This window comes from Salvia splendens, chromosome 2, assembly GCF_004379255.2.
Source record: "Salvia splendens isolate huo1 chromosome 2, SspV2, whole genome shotgun sequence".
Taxonomy (NCBI): domain Eukaryota; kingdom Viridiplantae; phylum Streptophyta; class Magnoliopsida; order Lamiales; family Lamiaceae; genus Salvia; species Salvia splendens.
In genome coordinates, this window is record NC_056033.1 from 2244284 (window position 1) to 2263747 (window position 19464).

Sequence of the window (19464 nt, forward strand, 5' to 3'; positions counted from 1 at the left end):
AACTTCTCTTTCACCCCTCTTGATCTCATAAATAATCCATTTATTTTCAGAAAATATTAATAAAATAATATACAAAATTATATGTACACACAATATCCATAAAATTTTAAGAATATCCCTAAAACTATCCAATTGTAGCAGTACCATTTTTCGCAAATAAAATCCTGCAAATATTGTCCAACCCTTGACTGGAAAGTGGGCTCCACGCGCAATTGCATCTTAACAAAACGATTAAACACACAATTAACAACTCTAATCACTGTAATAAAAAAACTTCCTGTCTGAAAGCACCTTCTCGTCTCATCCATCTCGCCTTCCACCACTTCATCACTCTCCACCGACACTTCTCCCCTTCAAAAATTCCGATTAAATTCATCCCCAGATCCCCATTTTCCTCCATCGAAGATCCCGTATTACGATCTCCACTCTTCATCTAAAGTTTTGAGGATTTCTGGATTTTGCGAATCCCGCATTCTACTGTTCGAGCCATCAACGCTCCAGCTCGAAGAGGGCCCGAATTGCGATGCTGGATCGGGTTCTCGGCCCGCTCAACTCGCGCCGCCTCCAGCGCGCTTTCCGCAAGGCGAAGCTGACGGTGCTCTGCCTCTTCCTCACGCTGATCGTGCTGCGCGCCAACATCGGCGCCGGGAAGTTCGGCACTCCGGAGAAGGACCTCGACGAGATCCGCGAGACCTTCTCTCACATCCGCAAGCGGGCCGAGCCGCGCCGCGTCTTGGAGGAGGTTTCCGAGCTCAAATCGACCGGGAATGCGGACTCCGGTAGCAAAAACTACGCCGATTTCGATATAAAGAAGATCTTGAAGGATGAGGACGATGGCTTCCCCGAATTCAAGCGAGATCCGTCGCAGCCTTACTCTCTCGGCCCGAAAATTTCGGATTGGGATGAGCAGAGATCGGAGTGGCTGAAGAACAATCCGGATTACCCCAATTTCCTCGCTGAGAATAAGCCTAGGGTTTTGCTGGTGACGGGTTCTTCGCCGACGCCGTGTGAGAATCCGGTGGGGGATCATTATTTGTTGAAATCGATCAAGAATAAGATTGATTACACTAGGCTTCATGGGATTGAGATCTTCTATAATATGGCATTGCTTGATACTGAAATGGCTGGGTTTTGGGCGAAATTACCTTTGATTAGGAAGCTTTTGCTGTCTCACCCTGAGGTGGAGTTTCTATGGTGGATGGATAGTGATGCTATGTTTACAGATATGGCTTATGAGGTGCCGTGGGAGAGGTATAAAGATTACAACTTTGTGATGCACGGGTGGGATGAGATGATTTATGATGAAAAGAATTGGATTGGATTGAATACTGGTAGTTTCTTGTTGAGGAATTGCCAGTGGTCATTGGACATTCTTGATACGTGGGCGCCAATGGGGCCGAAGGGGAAAGTTAGGGAGGATGCGGGGAAGATTCTGACGAGGGAGCTGACGGGCAGGCCGGTGTTTGAGGCTGATGATCAGTCTGCAATGGTGTATATCTTGGCAACGGAGAAGGAGAAGTGGGGTGAGAAGGTTTATCTCGAGAATCACTATTATCTGCACGGTTATTGGGGAATTTTGGTGGATAAATATGAGCAGATGATTGAGAGCTACCATCCGGGATTTGGTGATCATAGGTGGCCTCTTGTTACTCATTTTGTTGGTTGCAAGCCTTGTGGGAAATTTGGGGATTACCCCGTTGAGAGGTGCTTCAAGCAGATGGACCGTGCATTCAACTTTGGGGATAATCAGATACTGCAGATGTATGGCTTCACGCATAAGTCGCTTGCTAGTAGGAAGGTTGTGAGGATTAGGAACGAGACGAGCAAGCCTCTTGAAGTGAAGGATGAGCTCGGCTTGCTTCACCCCTCATTTAAGGCTGTGAAGACGGGTTCTTCTTGAGTGCACATAGAAAAAAAAGGGGGTTTTGAGCTGGGGTTTGTATTTTTAAGTTATAATACATGTCATTTTTACTTGTATCCCATGATCTTAGAGTTACCGTTGATGTTGATGTATTCCTTTAATTATGGCAATATCTTCTGTGACATAGTGTAATTTTACGTTTGTGGTGATTGTTCTTCTCCACACTGCCTTAAAAGGTCAGGCACCAAATCAAATTCTTTACTAGCCATGGAAGTTTACCTTGAGCTTTAATTCTACCATGCTATCCAATTTTACCACATATGTCGAGATTTGAACATTTGACTCTAGTATGGATCTTTGGTTATGCCTTTTCTGTTGTAATATCACTTGCTGATGTTGGCTTTGAGTGTCGTCTCCATTAGTTTTCCGGAAGGTTGCTTGAACTTTTAAATTGGTAGGTCAGTGAAGCCAGTTGGTAAAATTATGTGCAAGAACACTTAACAGTTGCTGAGTGTTTGATCTTCTTTGTTTTGCAGCTTGCTTTTTGGAGCCATTTTTCACACTGCAGGTAAAACTAGAAAAGCTTTGTATATCCCAGTTGTTAATCTATGATGCTTAGCTTCTCTTATTTGCTCTGTGGAGTGTGGAGTTCTGATGCAATGAATTAGGTACTGTGTTGATTGATTTGAAAAGACAACTTAGTCGACGGTTAGCATGGTTGTGAGATGATTGTTTGTCTTAGAATTTTCAGCCTATACTGTATTGGGAGCTTGTGTTCTTGCATCTAGCTGTTGATCTCCCCTGTCTATGTCTGCAATGACGGAGTTGCATTCTGTGTCATTTACTACTTGCGCGAAAAGGGGGGAATACGGGCTTTTGGGGCGAGGAGCGAGAGACAAGGCTGTTATAGATTCCATGTGTGCGCTAAAGATGATGATTGACGCCTGCACAGGAAAGCAACATGGGTGGCTGCAAGATTCAGATTCAGATGCCCCGAGGGAATAAGGTGCGATATATTCCATGTGTGCTAAAGATGATGCCAAACATGGGTGTCTGAAAGTTCAGATTCGGATTCAGATGCTCAACATCGCCCCGAGGGAATAAGGCACTTCTAAAAGCCAGACCGACTGGCCGTTTCTTTTGCAAATCGGTGCTTGGTCTGTTACGTACGACTCACACACTAAAATGATTTGCTACAAAATTTCGGCCCAACCAGTGGTGAAATCAGTCCGATCGACTGAACCATGAACATTGGAATAGGTGTAGCCTCTTAAGCTTATAAGATGTAGTACTACTTACCATGATTAAAATTGGAATAAGGTGTAAGCCTCTTAAGCTTATAAGATATACTTCTTCCATGATTAAAAGTCTCATTTTGAAACAAATTTTGGGTGTTTTACAATAGATCTTGATAAGTATAACTCACATTTCACTTACTCATTCTCTCGTTTTCCAAAATAAGACTACTATAAAAGTGAGTCTCGCATGATGCTCACTTATTTCATTCATAATACACTCAACTAATTTATTCAAACTCGTGCAGAAAGCAAAGAGATTTTAACCGAACAAAGAGAGTATTGTTTAAGATATGATTGATTGCTGAGAAAATGGAATGGATCAAAGTTTGTGAATCTTTGTGGCATTATATGAAACTAAGTTGCTCAATTATTACTTGTGGGATTTTCCTCGCACGCGAAGACTACTTCTATGTAGCATTGTTAGAGATTAAGTATCATGTCTAAATTACTCAATCGAATAACATCCGTAAGACTCGGTTTTATCTAATCCATCAAACTGAATACCACCTAACTATACCACTTTCTGTAAATTTTGCACCGCTATAAAACTCTCTCTCAAACAAATGTTGAGTATTGAGTTGGCAATGAGGAAAGTTTGAATGAAGCATCTTATTTTTGGCACTTTAGTGAAAAAGCAAAAGATGGGAAGCACATGCTTTTGCTTTTGCATAGCTATATTCTTGGCTAAACTTGATATTTCAGATTGGAATCATAAGTTGCTGCTTTTGGCATCATGTTATTTTGTCCATTGGTTCCTAACATTGAACCACATAAGTATGGAAATGTCAAATAATGTCAAATTGCTATATCATCACTGTTATTAGATGAAAAGTTTATTATTACAGTTTAAATGTTTAAGATTTAATTTTTTTAAAGCAAATATGATATGAGTAGTACATTAGATCAGTAATATTTTTATTTTATAAATAAATTAAATATTGTTAAAATAATTGATTTTGGGTGAGATAAAATATGAGAGACCGAATCTTATCCGACCAAATCATGAGCCATAAAGAGTGAAAACCCTAAAATGAGTAAGTTTTCAATCATTGTAGAATACCACATAAAATGTTTCAGTCTCAACTTTTAGAGGCTTGAATTAAAAAAGGCAAATGTATGGCAGTACTTCAGTAAACTTGCAACAATTTTAAATGATAATTTAAAAAGAAAAGTGAAACACTTCGAATAAGACGAAGAAAATATAATCTGAGTACAATTATAAATTTACAAATCTATATTGTGACTTATTTATTGAATAATCAAAAAGGTTGTTTGTAGCTTTCGCATTACGGTTGATGTAGTCCTACAGTATCTATACAAAAATAATTATCATAGTACATAGGGAGTGCCTTTTTTTACACTATATATAAATTGTGATTTATTTTCCTATATAAATACAAAACGATTACATTATGTCAATTTATTCCTTACACCACATCAATAACTTTTTTGTGTACCGTCTTAATACTCTTTTAATGATTAAGATTTAAGACCAACTATATATTGTCAATACAACAATTAAGTTTTTGTGAACATTTTCAAATTAAATACCATTAAATTGATTTGTTAGTTTACTTGAATAAGTACAGTAAACCCAACTAGGGTTGAATCGGTACGGTATACCGTACCGAAATGGCATACCTCATACCGTACCGAAAAGTACGGTATGAGAAAACACGATACCGTACTGTGCCGATTTTTTCGGTATACCGCATTTCGGTGTACCGAAAATTCGGTATATGAAAATATGAAAACCGTTACCGTACCGTGCTGCGGTATACCGTGGTAATACGATATACCGCGGTATACCACAAATCATACCTATTTGATATATAAAAATATAAAATATTGAAAATAACATTTTATCTTAAATATAATATTATAAATAATAAGTATGTTAAATATATATAATTATTAACGGTATATACCGTAACTTTGCGGTATATATAGTTAATTTTGCGGTATATACCGTAATTGCGGTATACAACGATATATACAAAATTCATATATTTGTCGTATCTAAATCTGTCGGTAAGGTATCATACCGTACCGAAAAGTGCGGCATACCGAAAATTCAATATTTTTTGGTACGGTAAGTACGGTATTTCGATATTTCAGTATATTTTGTCAGCCCTAAACCCAACTGTGGATATAACTAACATATTGTACAATACATTAATATAATTTAAAATTATGTTTATTTGAGAAATGTTTTGACTTTTTTCTTCTACTTTATATTTGTCATTTTAATATTCACTTCTGGAATCAAACTTTTTATAGAATATTCTATTCATTTTTCACGTCTACCCCGTCGCCGTCACTGAAAAACTCTATTAAATTCGATTTTTATAGCTTTCACCCTACATTATGGGTGATGGCCGTTGCACCGCCTTTAGGGCATCCACAATGGGGCGGACGATAGGCCGCCCGATGCCTCGGGCGCGCCCTATAGATCGTCCGCGGACGAGGCAACGCGTTTCTTTTTTTTTTGAATTTTTGTCTATTTAAACCTCGTTTCTCATTCTATTTTTCATACGAACATTTCTCTCATCTCTCACTTTTCATACGAATATTTCGATCATCGCTCACAAGCAAAAATAAACTACCGACGGGCTTCAATGAGGTTCTATCTAGACAGACCTCAATGTGCAACCAACAAGACCATGCTTAGCTCATGCACGACATGATTGAAAAAGTTTGGGACCGTAACCGCTGTCGTTGAGAATGCATATTTTTTTAATTCGTATTGTAATGTATTAATTTTAAATGAAATGAAGTTTTTTTTTTCTAATTTTTGTAGTTATTTAAATATTCAAATAAAGAAAATGCTTAGGGCGGCCTTTAGGGCGCTCCACTGCAGGTGGAAGGGTAGAAGGATAAAATGATGATATGGCGGTGCATAGGGCGGCGCCCCATTGCTAATGCCCTTATCTACCGATGCCGGCACCGAGCTATCCGACTTCACTAATTTCATTTTCCGATTGGGTAAACAACCTACCTCAAGAAAAGAATATCTTTTCTTGATTTTTTCTAAAAACACAAAAATCTTACTAATTCACGAGTGTGCTTTTTCGCACTTGTTTCATGAAACTCTCTCGAATCCAGAAAATATCGCAACCAAACGAAGTACAACAGCCCAGTCCAATCAGAGGAAGACACGTCGCCGGTTGCACCGCGGCGCATTCACCACTGAAGCAGTGGATCACGGAACCCTTCATCAACAACGCCTCCAAACAAAAACCAGTGCAGCAAAAGCCACTGCGCACTAAAACCTTCACTCTCACTCTCTCACTGAAAACCCTAGCTTCTCTTTTTTTCCGATTTTTATTCATTTTTAGGTAGAATCAACTTAATTATTCTTAGAATGGAGAACAATAAGCTGAAGGAGCAAGACTTTTTGGTGGCCTCAATCTCGCAGCTGTCGATTTCCGGAAGCGCCTCGCCTCCGGTGGTGGCGCGGTTCCGCTCCGACTCGCTTTTATTCGGCTCCGAGTCTGATTCGGAAGGCGCGGTTCAGTTCGATCTCAGCAACTGCCAGGTTCGTTTGTTTTCTGTATCGCGGTGATTGAATTTTGTGTCCGGAGGGTTTTGGTTTCTGGTTGGTTTGATTTCTAGGTGGTGGAAATTAAGTCTGTTGTAATAAAGGATGGTTTTTTATGTGTGTAGTTGGAATGTGTTTCGTCGACGATTACGGTGAATTTATTTTCGTTTTCTATTCCAACCTTATATTTTAAAGGATTTTAATGAAATGATAGAATTTTCGGTAATTAGATAGAGTTGAGTTTTAAGACTTTAAAATGTAGGGAAAATGGAAGAAAGCTTGTTTCTTTCGTTGTCTAGGTTGTGTTTAGTAATTAGAAAACTATGAATAGAATAATATTTGCACGGCTTTTGAAATGTTGGCAGTTTTCTATCTAAAATGGTGAGTGGACTCTCTCTACTATTGAGCCTTTTTTTGGGTGGGGGGGGGGGGGGTGTTATATAGTGGAAAACCCTTTCTTTTGATCAATATTGCAGGCTTGTAGTTATTGAGCTATGTCCATTCTTCTTTTTTTATGTGTTCTGATGGTCTGTTTTATGATATTTTGTTTTCCTTCCAGCTTTACAAGCTTGGTTCGGCTAGATCCTTGTGTATGTCTGAAGCTTCCGATACAAATAAGGAGGTATGAGATATATCATCATTGCCTATTGATTATATTTATAGCCTCTGGATCATATACAAATGGAGAAGGAACTAGTTTTCTTATCTTTGGAGGTTCAAAACTAATGTTTGCGTGGGACTTCCATCTCTTTTGTTTTTCAGTAATGTAAATAACTATAAAGTATTATCTGAGATGATGGAATTGTAATGTGATGGCATGTAGCTTGCTCTAATATTTGCCTCAGAGTGAATAGCCATATATCACAGTGTCCTTGCTTCTACATGCTAATGTATGGACTATTTCTTCCTGTTTATGCATCATATATAACTGATGCATTTTCTGTTGGCTTTTATCTTGTGAATCAGAAAAGCTATTCCAGAGTAATCACTATAGAGTTTAGAAATGAGGAGGAAAGTACGGCCTTCCATCGTGCATTTGAGCAATGGAAGAAGGAAGTGGCTGTTCAAGGTTGGTATATGATATCTTTGTTGGTTTGCCATGGCAGATTTGACCTCTTAATTTATTTTCTACTTATTTGTTACCTTGTTTGCTTGAGATGAATATCATCACTATGTTTGGTACTATGCTACTGTTGGCAAGTACTGGGTTATTTTTTTTCATATAAAGATGTGATTAAAGCTATTTCTTATGGAAAGTTTAGTCGAACAACTTGTTTCCCTGAATATTTAGAAAATTCTAAATGTATGTTAGAAATTATTGGGGTAGAAGAAGTCGTACATTAAGAAACAATGCTCTGACTCATATGTCACTTCCTTTGTTCCAGGGTCATCTTTGCCAAATGGAATTGTGTCATCATCTGCAAGCAAGTTTGATGACAAAATAGAGGCATCTTCTGCCAAAATGTACTTCCATTACTATGGGCAGCTTCTTCATCAACAAAATATGTTGCAGGACTATGTGAGAACAGGTTACACACTCATTCAACCTGTTCTGCAGTACTCCTTTAATTTGTCATCATACTTCCAAGATCTTAAAAACTGTGGCCTTCTCATTTCTTGTTAAGAAATTTTGCAGATAAGTGCTTGTTGCATTTTATTGTAGCTGTAGTGAATTGGGAACCCTATCTCTGGTGACATGATTGAAATTTCTATTCCAGGATCTTATTATGCTGCAGTCCTTGAAAATCGCATTGATTTCACTGGGCGTGTAGTAGTTGATGTTGGGGCCGGTAGTGGCATCTTGTCTTTATTTGCTGCTCAGGTGTGATACATGTGATGCTTTTAAATACCTTAGCATCATAAATATCAGAAATTTATAGTTTCTAATATGCTTTTCTCAGGCTGGTGCAAAGCATGTTTATGCTGTAGAAGCATCAGACATGGCAGATTATGCGAACAAACTCATATCTGGAAACCCTTCACTGAGTGAAAGAATAACAGTAAGTGTTGTCTTTTCTTACTTTCACCTGTTTGTGAACCAATTTTTCTCTTCTCTTATCAATTTCCTGTTACATATTTTTGCTGATAGGTAATTAAGGGTAAAGTTGAAGATGTTGAACTACCTGAGAAAGCAGATATTTTGATATCTGAACCAATGGGTATGCTTAATTCATGTTCTTCTGTTTCCATCTTATGATGAGGCCTTGATGATTGGAGATGCTGCTAACTAGATAAGATAAAGAAGAAACACTAGTGGAACACTCTCTTTATCCAGCATGTGATTCAAACACATTTACTGAAAACTGATTTTGTTCTGCAGGCACATTGCTAATAAATGAGAGGATGCTAGAATCATACATAATTGCAAGGGATAGATTCCTTGTGCCAAAAGGGAAAATGTTTCCAACAATAGGAAGGTAGGGGTTGCCCAAGATCCGACCTTCTTGTGCTAATTGCTTTTGTTAGGGGTTTTGTTTTCAAGAAATAAGCATTTTTTCTCAAAAGAAAGAGAGTTTGTACTGCAGAAGTTACCCATCTTTTTCCCCATTATGCATGTATGTAGTTTATAATTAAACTATCCTTATGTACTTCTTTCCTCTGGATATTACCTCCGGTTTAGAATCCTAGATACGCTTTCCAGAGTTCTCAGATGTGTTTGACTGGCTATTATATATTCTTCTTCCTGCCTGCATTTTCATCTCTTATACAGTACTACAACTTAGTCATGTTTTGGATCTATTTTAACAATAAATCACCATTTATTTGGGTGGATTTTAAATCCATCGAATTTATATTTCTATACCTTCTTGTGCTGATACTTGTTACTATCTGCTCTTGTAGAATACATATGGCGCCATTTAGTGATGAGTACTTATACATAGAAATTGCAAATAAGGTATGCATCTCTTACTGCCATGGTTATGCATAAATGTTTATTGACATGTGTTTACAATGATCAACAGAAAATATCCTGAATAATTTTTATTATATGCAAAGGTTGAATATGTTGTAAATCTTCAATTTTATTATTTCTGTATCAATATTGTTTTTTACTATTCATATAAGATAAACATTTATTTGTTTCTCGATCCAGGCCTTGTTTTGGCAGCAACAAAATTATTATGGTGTTAACTTGACCCCTTTACATGGAACTGCCTTTCAAGGATACTTCTCACAGGTTCATTCTCATTCCATTTCTCACTCTAATGTCTGTTCAACCATGTATCTTTTGATGGTATACAAATTCTATCACTTGACACTATCAAAATCCATTTACTTGCTCTTTATTTCATTCTCTCCTATAGATGTGATGTTTCAAGTATGAAATTGTTTTCCTTCTATATCATTTCTTCATAGTAGTAATTTTTAGTATGCCATTCTTCTCGAGAATTATTCCCTATATGAGATATATCAATAAAATCTGTTTCTAATTACAGAGAATATAAGTACTAAAAACAAAGGGCTATGCTAGAGAGGCAACTGTTTCCTTAAAGCTTTCGAACTTATTTATCAAAACCAACCATACTTTTTCCCAAGTGATACAGCTAAAGTATCTTCTTTATTATATCTTTCGATCTTTCACCTATTTGGTTTTGCAAGGGTTGGGCATCAGCTATCCATATAATATGCCTGACTGTATTCTACTTTGCCTCCTCCGAGCATTGCAGCCAGTTGTGGATGCATTTGATCCTAGGTTATTGGTGGCTCCTGCTATCTCACATGTCATAGATTTCACTTCTGCCAAGGTAAATGCTCTTGGCTCCTCTACCTGTTTTTATATTGTATTTGCATACATAATCCTGCATTCCAGCAATCTTCTCTACCCCCCCCCCCCCCCTCCCTTCCTTCACTCTCTCTCTCACACACACACACACAAAAATACTTATGTGGCCTGATAAAATTCTAAGCTGATGTTTGTAATGACATTTAACAGGAGGAAGACTTATATGAATTTGACATTCCATTGAGATTTGTATCTTCAACTGGCACCAGAGTGCATGGACTGGCCTGTTGGTTCGATGTATTGTTTGACGGGAGGTAATACTTCACCACCACAGCAGTGCACATCAGTGTCTTGAGTCTTGCTCATGTTCTTACTTAATCATGTTACCTCATTGGCAGCACTGTACAAAGGTGGCTAACCACTGCTCCAGGTGCCCCTACAACACACTGGTACCAGCTCCGTTGTGTTCTGGCCCAACCTATATATGTGATGCCTGGCCAAGAGATAACGGGCCGACTTCATATGGTGGCCCATAAAGCTCAGAGCTATACCCTTAACCTAACATTGTCTGGTGGGTCCTAAACTTCATTCTCAGTGTTACCATAGTTTCAGTACATGTTTAGTTTCCTTCACTAACTATCTAGTTCTTGTTTCAATAGCTAAAATGTGGGGCCCTGGCGCTGAACAAGGAGGAATACTCCAGACATCATCAGGAAAGCTTGACCTTAAAGAGCCTTATTATAGGATGTCTCAACCACAGGCCTATCCAATGTCCCAAGACCAACAACCAAATCAATTACTGCAAACGCAGGTTTGCAACTTATGACACATGCTGCTTTAGTTTTTTAATATATACATGCTGAGTAGTAATGTATAACTCCAGAAATGCTTTTCATAAGTTCGGTTTCTTCCTAGTTTTTTGTACTACATAACAACAGCTGTAACATTGTTCGAGGAAAACATGTAATCCCCACTGCATAATGTTCCACCATATATTGCACTTTTCTTATTATGCCTAAAATCCACCTCCATTAACCAACTTGTAGTTTTAAAAGTATAGTAACATTTGGATTTGCTTGTTGCAGGATTTACAAATACAATCACATGATGAAGAGGCCTCAGATCTGTTGCAACAATCTATGTGATCTCTGCATCCATAATTAATCCGACAAAAGATTGTATTCATATTATTGTAAGCTCGTACGAGAGAGAACCCGATCATGTCTCTTGTAATTGTTTCAGCTTGCTGTTCTATTTAATAGTTTGACATGGATTACTAATTTGTATCCTCCACCAAATTGAGAAATTATTACTTTTATCTAGTAACAAATTTTGGGCATCTATGTTTTTTTTTATATCACTTTAGCAAGGGTTTAATTTGGAACCAGTCTTTTAATTTGCTTGCAATTTAGCCAATGCATGTCATGTGTATACATTATTGAATTTTTTATAATGTACTTTTTATATAATTCTTAATAAATAGTGTTATCATACTATTCTAATCAGAGCTTCATAATTCCAATTTTATTTCTAAAAAGAGAAAAGATAAATGTAGATAAATTCTAAAAATTATTGATAAAGATAGGGAAGACTTCAAGCAACTTCGAAATTCCGGTACTAAAAGGAAAGTTCTGAACGAAGGAAAGCTAAACATAAGGAAATATATAAATGGCTAAATCTTTTTTCATTTATAAAAGAAAAAAAATGAAGCAAGTTCAAGTCTTTACTAATTCACAAATATAAGCTGCTTCATTACTCTTTTCAGTATATACACCACCAGTTCATTCTCTATTTTCAACTACCTTCACATCATCCATCAATCTGTCGAAAAAGCTTCTTGACTGCAGCTCTGGCAATTGGGATGAGAGCCAGAGCCACGATCTGAAGCTGATTCGAGCAGCTCGTCTTCATACAAATCTTGCCCCTCAGCCTGCTGTTCAGAGCAGCTGTGATGTCTAGCTTGGATTCCATGTTGATACTGATGCAAGAATGCAGGTTGCAGCCATATATAAGTTCATCTCCCCATCTCATTGCCGATATCCCGACAGTGCCTTCGTCTTGATTGAAAAACAAGCTTGCACCATATGCTGCATCATCTTCAGATTGAATGATGCCGGTGTTTCCCACCACTGTTGCTCGTTTCCCAACTGATGAATGCAACTGGATTTTGAGTTCTTTTCTGTCTTCTGAGAGTAAAGCTGAGATCATTGCATTGGCAGTCTTGATTCTGTCTTCAACGAGCAGGCATTCGTAGCTGCATCCGTGATCCCATCCATGGGGGGTGAGAACCGGCCTTGTGAAAAGGCAGGCCATTGAGTCTTGATCTTCTCCATCCCCATAAGCCTCCCTTTGGTCCCGGCTGAGCTCAGTAGTAGTCTGTGAGGAGTCGAGTGACTTGAACGGGAATGGATTCTCGTGCTCAACGTTTACGTCTTGGTTGGATCCGGGTGGATCACACAGCTCAGCATCTGATCCAACAATCTCACCACTTTGACCACTTGATAATCCTGGATGAACATTGGATTTCAAGAATGAAGACAAGTCGTGAGATTGAGGAGGCGAATGGCTCGGTAATCCAAGAGGGCTCCGAGCCCCCACTTCTGATAGAATCTTCATTGAGCAACACAACAGCAGGAGCTGAGATCTCCACCCACTGTGCAACACTTTTTCTCCATCTCCATTCTTTTCTGCATTTTCAATGACACAAACTGGAGTCATCACCAGTGGCTCTGGCTCCCCAGCTGAACGACAAATGAGGCGTTGAACGACCTGAGACTGCTCAGATACGAACGCCTCATAGCTTATAGGACATCCATCAGGCCAATCTGGAGGCGCTGCAGCTCCATGTGTGAAGGCAACAATGGATTTTGTCCATATTGATGAACCAAGAGATGAAGTGACCAGCCTCAGAAGAGGCAAATCATCAAGGCCGCCTCTTCGGGTGTCCAGGCGGTCCACGTATAGGACAACATCAGGTGGACATTTCCTCATCACTTTCTTGATGGATGACAAAATCTTCCTGTTGCTGGATTGGTCTGTCAAACAACTACTAAGACCAGGGGTGTCGAAGATCTTTAGCTTCACTCCGTTGATCAAGCCAGCGATTTCTCTCACACGAGCCGTTGCAGGCTTAAATGCATCAACTGCAGCAGTGCTTTCTCCCATAATGGAATTCACAGTAGCACTCTTGCCAACTCCTGTCCTTCCTATAATCAAGACACTCAACGCAAATTCTGGACTGTCCTTTGTTTGTGCTTCGAACTCCATGGCTGCATTCTTGCTGGAATCTAGACGCGAACTTCCAGAAGCAAGTGTCAGCTGGTGTAAAACCTTCGAAGCTACAGAATCCTCAGGGGAACGGCCGAATCTCTCTAGAAGGCACAGATATTTTGCTCGTATCTTTTGTATTTTCTTGATACTCATCTTCTCCTTTTCACTTAAAGCTTCTCCAGTGGTAGAGGAAGGATTCACTCCATGAGTTTCAGCTGCAATGCTCGTTCTTGCAGAGTCGAATGTACCCAGTGACGAATTCTCCACACCATCATAACCCGAGGCAGCACTTTTTACATCCTCAAAAAGAGCAGCAGGATCAATTGTATGTATCTCATTACTCATCCCATGAGTTTCAGCTGCGATGCTCATTCTTGCAGAGTCGAATGTACCCAGCGACGAATTCTCCACACCATATACTGACGCAACTTTGATAAGATCATCATCACCCGAGGCAGCACTATTTATGTCCTCAAAAAGAGCAGCAGTATCAATTGTATGTATCTCATTACTCATCCCGCCACCTACATCCACCTCGTCATGAAAATCTACAAGAACCTCACTATCAATCTCTTCTGAATGATCAAGTAAAACCCCTCCTGTGTGAGAATTAGTAGAGTCTTGTATCACATCCATCTCAGCCTTATTAATGTCCGAGTAAAAGCTCGATTCTTCTACGTCACTAGGCAATAGTTCACCGGCTTCAACTTCTTTCCCAGTTTCTTCTTCATCTAATTTTGAACCTTCAAACACAGATTGACTTGCAGCAACTGCACATATCAAGCTAGCATCTTCGTTGATGTCAACACAACGATGAGTGGAACTAATTTCATGGTCAGCATCAAAACAAGAGGACTCAACTGTCTGCTCAATCCCTTGCTTCATTCCTTCCACATTCTCACTCTCATAATTCTGATTGAAGATATAATTATCCTCTAATTCTGGACCAATATTACTTCCTGCAGCTTCTTCCACGGAAGTAACACAAGATATATCGTGCAAAACTATGCTCTCAGCAAAATCAGCAAGCTCTCTAGAACCAACCAATTCCAAACTCTCCTGATTGATAATATAATTAACCTCTAAACCAGTATTACTTCCTGCAGCTTCTTCAACCGAAGCAACACAAGATACATCATGCAAAACTATGCTCTCAGCAAAATCAGCATCCTCTCTGGAACCAACCAATTCCAAACACTCCTTCCTCTCTTCAACAACATCAACCTCTTTAATATCCTCATCCAAATGAATAAGCTCTCCATCATGCCTTGATTCGGATGTGGGATTAAACTCTTCGTCCACATCCAACGAGTGAGCCATAGTTTCTTCATTGAAATCAAGGGCATCACTATCTAGCAAGTTCTCATCTAGCTCCATATCCACAACATTCTCACCTTGTGACTCATTCTCATTCCCTTCATCATCATCATCCTCTAATATTCTAACTATCGGTGCACTACCAATCCTATGCAGCACTTCAATGCCAGGAACCCTTGCAACGCCAGCATAGGAACCTTCTTCATCCGATACCACGCTGCCATAAGAGTCATCATCACTGTCCCCGGATATCTTGGCAACAGGAACAGCCAACTTTCTTGCTGATAAAACTCTAGGTCCCATAACTGGTGTAACCTCAACCTCCTCAACTACTTCATCCACTACAGCCACAATAGGCCTAAAACTGCTCGAATTCGCACCATTCTTCGACTTTTCGACTAGCTCATCATTATTCGACTCACTCAACAACGACCCTGAATCATCAAAACCACCACTTTCTTGAACAAATCTACGCTCCTTGCTGCTACTACTGTCTACTTCTCCACTCAATCCAACCACAGCATCACCAGAAGCCGCAAACTCACTAACGACTTCAGTTTCTTTAACAATCCCCTCATCTTCCTCAACAACACCACCAACTTCTAACATATCCTCATCACCCTCAACATTCTCAAGCTCACTATCACTGTAATAACTACCACTCTTCGACGAAAAAGAAGATTCAAAGTCGGAATCATCCAAAGTTAGAGGTGCTCTAATACCTGAAAGAGGGACGCCCTGGATGCTTGAGCCCATGACGAAAGCCGCAAACTTTAGGCTATTGGTGTTTGTTATGCAGCTGTTTTGTTTGTGGGCTTGTTTGAAATAATGCTGATAAAGAACTAGGTAGGTCAATGGTGCAGAGTGCTTTGAGTTTGGGTTTCAAGATTGAGTTTTTGTCTTTTGTTTGGAGGGTTTTTGTAGAATTTGAATTTTGTTTTGATTTAGGTTGTGGTTGTGAAGAGACATCATAGGTTGGACTTTATGGCATGGATTCATGCTTTTTTCTTGGAGGTTGGGAGTGGTCGTGGTTGCATTTTCGCCTTGTTTTTATCTGCGGCATTTAAATTCAATCATTTGTGTTGGGGCTTTTGGAATTGGATAGAATGAATTTAGCAATTGTTTAATTAGTCATGTTCTTGAAATATGATGTAATTTATTGATAATGAAGAATACTTATAGCGGAACATTGAATGAATAAATCTGCTATGTGCTTTAGTATTAGATGAAATATAATTTACAAATCTGCTTTGTCTTTAGTATATGTCTATTTGATATTTTAGTTTTGTACTTTATTCAAAATCAAATGTGAACAAAAAGGAAAAAACAATCAAATGTTACACAAAAGTGTAAATCTAAACCTAGTTCCAAAAATATAAAGGAAAATTAAATTGTTCAAAATTTAAGTGTCATCATTGTGGAGATATAAGAAGTGGTGGTACCGAATTGAGTCAACAAATAAATTAGTGATTATATGTTTTAAATTTCGATCATTAAATTGGATATGATTCCAATGCATTCAAATTCGAAAAGATAATGCTATATAACTAGACTAATCCAATCGAATTTTAGGTGATGTAATAAATACTCATTCAAATTCAAATTTATTGGTACAAACTGAACAGCACAACTTTTTATTACTAAAAAAATATCAGTAAATATATTGATTTTTAAATATAGAAAGAGAAATACAAATAATTTCGTTTAAAATTCATTTAAGTTGGTATTTTTTTAAAAATAAAATATTATGAAAATTAATTAAAATGATAAATATTTTTTTGTATAAATATAAGAAATTGAAATATTAAAACCGTTTATAAATAGAAAACATTTCATTAAACTCTCTTAATTTCAATTTTCACCTTTCTAATTGGATTTACATTAAATTTATAAAATAATAGTAAAAGGTTATAAAAAACAATTTATCCCACGTTTATCGTCCGTCCCATGGCAAAATGGCTGCTCTGCACCATGACGCCGCCGCCGGCCTCCACCGCCGTCGATTTACTTCCGACTATATCAGTCTCGTTAAACCAGTTTTCTTCGTTTCCAGCTCTTCCGCTTCATTCCCAGCTAAACGCGCCCAAAGAAGAAACTACCTTCGCCCAAAAATCCTCAAAACCCTTCAAAACCCCATTATCCCCAAATCACCTACAAACGCAATAATCCCAATTGAATACCCACCTCAAGAGACTAAGCAGCAGGAATTTGAGAAGCATGAATACTCAGAATCAGCTGAATTTGAAGAAGCTGGAGACTTGCAAGAACTGGAGGAGGTTAAGGTTTCAACGCCTGCCGGCGTTGAGATTGATGGAGGAATTGGTGTTGCCGGTAAAGTCTCAATCTTGAAATATGGGTGGTGGTTTGTTGGAGCTTTCGTGTTCCAGACTGTTCTAGCTGTTCTTTTCTATGGTCTGGATGATACCGAAAATAAAAGGGAAATTGTGAATGGGAGTAGTCAACTGGGGGCTGTTTTGGATGAAAAGGGGAATTTGAAAAAGGGGTTGGGAGGTGTTGTTACTGGAGATGGAAATGTTGATGTGGAGAAGTTGGAGATGGAAAGGAAAATTGAAGAGATTCGGGTAATGGCGAGGGAGGCCAGGGAAAAGGAAAGATTGCAGTCAAAGAGGAATGGTGGTGATGGTGAGGATGATGAGGATGATGAGGGGACTGATGGGGGCAAAATTGTCAAAAGTCAGATAGAGGAAGAGCTTGATGGTGCAATGGTGAAGTTGAGGAAGAAGCTAGGGAGTTCGCGCTTAAAAACACCATTGGTTGGGCATTCAAGTGGGGAGACGAAGGGAGGAGGAGATGAGGTTGCAAAGGGTGCTTTATTATATAAAAAGAAGTATAAATTCAAAGATTTTTCTAGTGATACGGTAGAGAAACCCAAAGGTTTTGTAGGTTTAGATGATAGTAGAGTTAGTGGAGATGATGTAGAGGAAGGGAGTGAGTTATTTAGAAGTGGGTATGGTGATCATAATGGAGAGAGACAGACTGAAGTGTCTAATGATGATTCAAAGGTTTCTGATGCAGTTCGAGTAGTGGAAGAGGATAACAAGAAAGGGGTGTCTTCAATAACCAAGTCCACTAGGAATACAAGGAGTAAGGTGACGAAAGAAAGGGGGACGAGCAGGCAAGGAAAGACAAAGGGCGTGGCAAAACCCAAGGTGATAGATGGTAGTGCTCCTAGCAACTCTTGTTTTATCTGAGTTTTGATGGTCTTTTATAGTCAGATCTTTGAATTATGTTGTTTTGTTTCGGATACTATATTGCTTTTCCAAGTTAAGAAGCTCATATGTGATTATATTGTAGCCATTGGAAGTTTTGAGTTCTTTAAAAGATTGTGTTGAATACCTATTCTAATCGGGACCCAAAAATCATTTGAATATGCTATTTCAACACCCAATCTACTGCATAAGTGATTACTATTTGCTGGATATGTGAGTAGTCAAAATATGCATGTATAAATGCCAAAGTGTTCTCATGGAATCATCACATGTACAGGAAAAATAAATGTTGAAGCTAGTCAAGCTACAAAATCAGGAAAAGCTAGTGATAAGCTGTCTACTGGAAATGGTACTTTCAGTGGCAAAGGATTTGGAAATGCTAAATCAGCAATGAAAAGCAAAAATGATACTGGCCACTGGTGGTTCAATCTTCCATTCGTTCTAGTATGTCCTGAGACTCCTTCCTGTGCCCGTTTCTTGTATTTTTACTGGCTTGGCGTCACTGTTATATAGTGCCACTCTTGCGATTCAGGCTATTTTTATGCAAAGAGGCACTGGTGGTGAAGGGCTTTATACGTTGAAAAGCTTTTCAAGCACAGACGAGCAGACATCTTACACTGTAGCTTTTGAAGATCGCGTTGATGCAGCCAACTTCTGTTATCTTCTGGAATCATTCTTTGAGGATTTGGGAGACTTCAAAGCTGATGTTGTTCCATTAACTGTCAAGGTAAGTGAACTTGGATCTCACTGTATTAGTTCAACTTTCTTGATGAGGCACACATTACTGAGATATAGCTCAATTTCTAGGAACTAAAAGAGGCAGTAAAATCATATTCCTTGAGGGCATTTGTCGTGAAGAGAGGGCAACTTCAGCTCTATGCAGGCCAGCCACTTACCGATGCTGAGATGGCATTACGAGCTATCATTGAGCAAGGCTGACAAGATAACTGCAACTTGCCATTCATCTGAGTATCTGATTATATTTTGAAACCTCCTTTCGAAGTTTTCGGAGTTAAAGGTGTTTTTGGATTTTGAAGAGTGTTGTTGATAAAACATTGGGACTATTTATGTTTTCTTTTATAGTAGTTGAAGTTTTGGATTTTGATAGCATTTCTCCACTGTTGTAAGCTTATTTCCATTTCTCCACTATTGTAGTATATTTCTCCAGTATTTTGGGAGTTCATTTGAATGTAAACAAACTCTTTGAATTTCTTGTGGACAGA

At 38.6% G+C, this 19464-nt stretch overlaps 4 protein-coding genes across 4 annotated transcripts; 3 read left to right on the forward strand and 1 right to left on the reverse strand.

Moving 5' to 3' along the window:
- Positions 1-244: 244 nt before the first annotated feature.
- LOC121782837 (xyloglucan 6-xylosyltransferase 2-like) lies at positions 245-2152 on the forward strand. The gene has a single exon (XM_042180811.1). The coding sequence runs from the start codon at positions 524-526 to the stop codon at positions 1898-1900; it is 1377 nt and encodes a 458-aa protein (XP_042036745.1). The 5' UTR covers positions 245-523; the 3' UTR covers positions 1901-2152.
- A 4004-nt stretch (positions 2153-6156) lies between these two features.
- Positions 6157-11763, forward strand: LOC121782844 (probable histone-arginine methyltransferase 1.3). Its single transcript, XM_042180819.1, has 15 exons — positions 6157-6697; positions 7260-7322; positions 7667-7769; positions 8086-8229; positions 8419-8522; positions 8602-8700; positions 8790-8859; positions 9021-9117; positions 9542-9596; positions 9795-9878; positions 10369-10446; positions 10635-10738; positions 10823-10995; positions 11084-11235; positions 11510-11763. The coding sequence occupies exons 1-15, from the start codon at positions 6524-6526 to the stop codon at positions 11567-11569; spliced, it is 1560 nt and encodes a 519-aa protein (XP_042036753.1). The 5' UTR covers positions 6157-6523; the 3' UTR covers positions 11570-11763.
- A 308-nt stretch (positions 11764-12071) lies between these two features.
- Positions 12072-16006, reverse strand: LOC121782854 (translocase of chloroplast 159, chloroplastic-like). The gene has a single exon (XM_042180832.1). It carries the CDS (start codon positions 15765-15767, stop codon positions 12234-12236), a length of 3534 nt encoding a protein of 1177 aa, XP_042036766.1. The 5' UTR covers positions 15768-16006; the 3' UTR covers positions 12072-12233.
- Positions 16007-16947: 941 nt separating this feature from the next.
- LOC121782862 lies at positions 16948-19411 on the forward strand. Its single transcript, XM_042180841.1, has 4 exons — positions 16948-18191; positions 18519-18685; positions 18774-18968; positions 19049-19411. The coding sequence occupies exons 1-4, from the start codon at positions 16967-16969 to the stop codon at positions 19178-19180; spliced, it is 1719 nt and encodes a 572-aa protein (XP_042036775.1). The 5' UTR covers positions 16948-16966; the 3' UTR covers positions 19181-19411.
- Positions 19412-19464: the final 53 nt, after the last annotated feature.

What these genes read in the sequence shown, in the direction of transcription:
- LOC121782837 (XM_042180811.1), top strand. Translation starts at nt 524, where the DNA reads ATGCTGGATCGGGTTCTCGGCCCGCTCAACTCGCGCCGCCTCCAGCGC.
- LOC121782844 (XM_042180819.1), top strand. Translation starts at nt 6,524, where the DNA reads ATGGAGAACAATAAGCTGAAGGAGCAAGACTTTTTGGTGGCCTCAATC. An exon ending in CACTGAGTGAAAGAATAACA is followed by an intron (nt 8,701 to 8,789) that starts GTAAGTGTTGTC and finishes TTTTGCTGATAG; the next exon opens with GTAATTAAGGGTAAAGTTGA. An exon ending in ATGTTTCCAACAATAGGAAG is followed by an intron (nt 9,118 to 9,541) that starts GTAGGGGTTGCC and finishes CTGCTCTTGTAG; the next exon opens with AATACATATGGCGCCATTTA.
- LOC121782854 (XM_042180832.1), bottom strand. Translation starts at nt 15,767, where the DNA reads ATGGGCTCAAGCATCCAGGGCGTCCCTCTTTCAGGTATTAGAGCACCT.
- LOC121782862 (XM_042180841.1), top strand. Translation starts at nt 16,967, where the DNA reads ATGGCTGCTCTGCACCATGACGCCGCCGCCGGCCTCCACCGCCGTCGA. An exon ending in TCAATCTTCCATTCGTTCTA is followed by an intron (nt 18,686 to 18,773) that starts GTATGTCCTGAG and finishes CTTGCGATTCAG; the next exon opens with GCTATTTTTATGCAAAGAGG. An exon ending in TTGTTCCATTAACTGTCAAG is followed by an intron (nt 18,969 to 19,048) that starts GTAAGTGAACTT and finishes CTCAATTTCTAG; the next exon opens with GAACTAAAAGAGGCAGTAAA.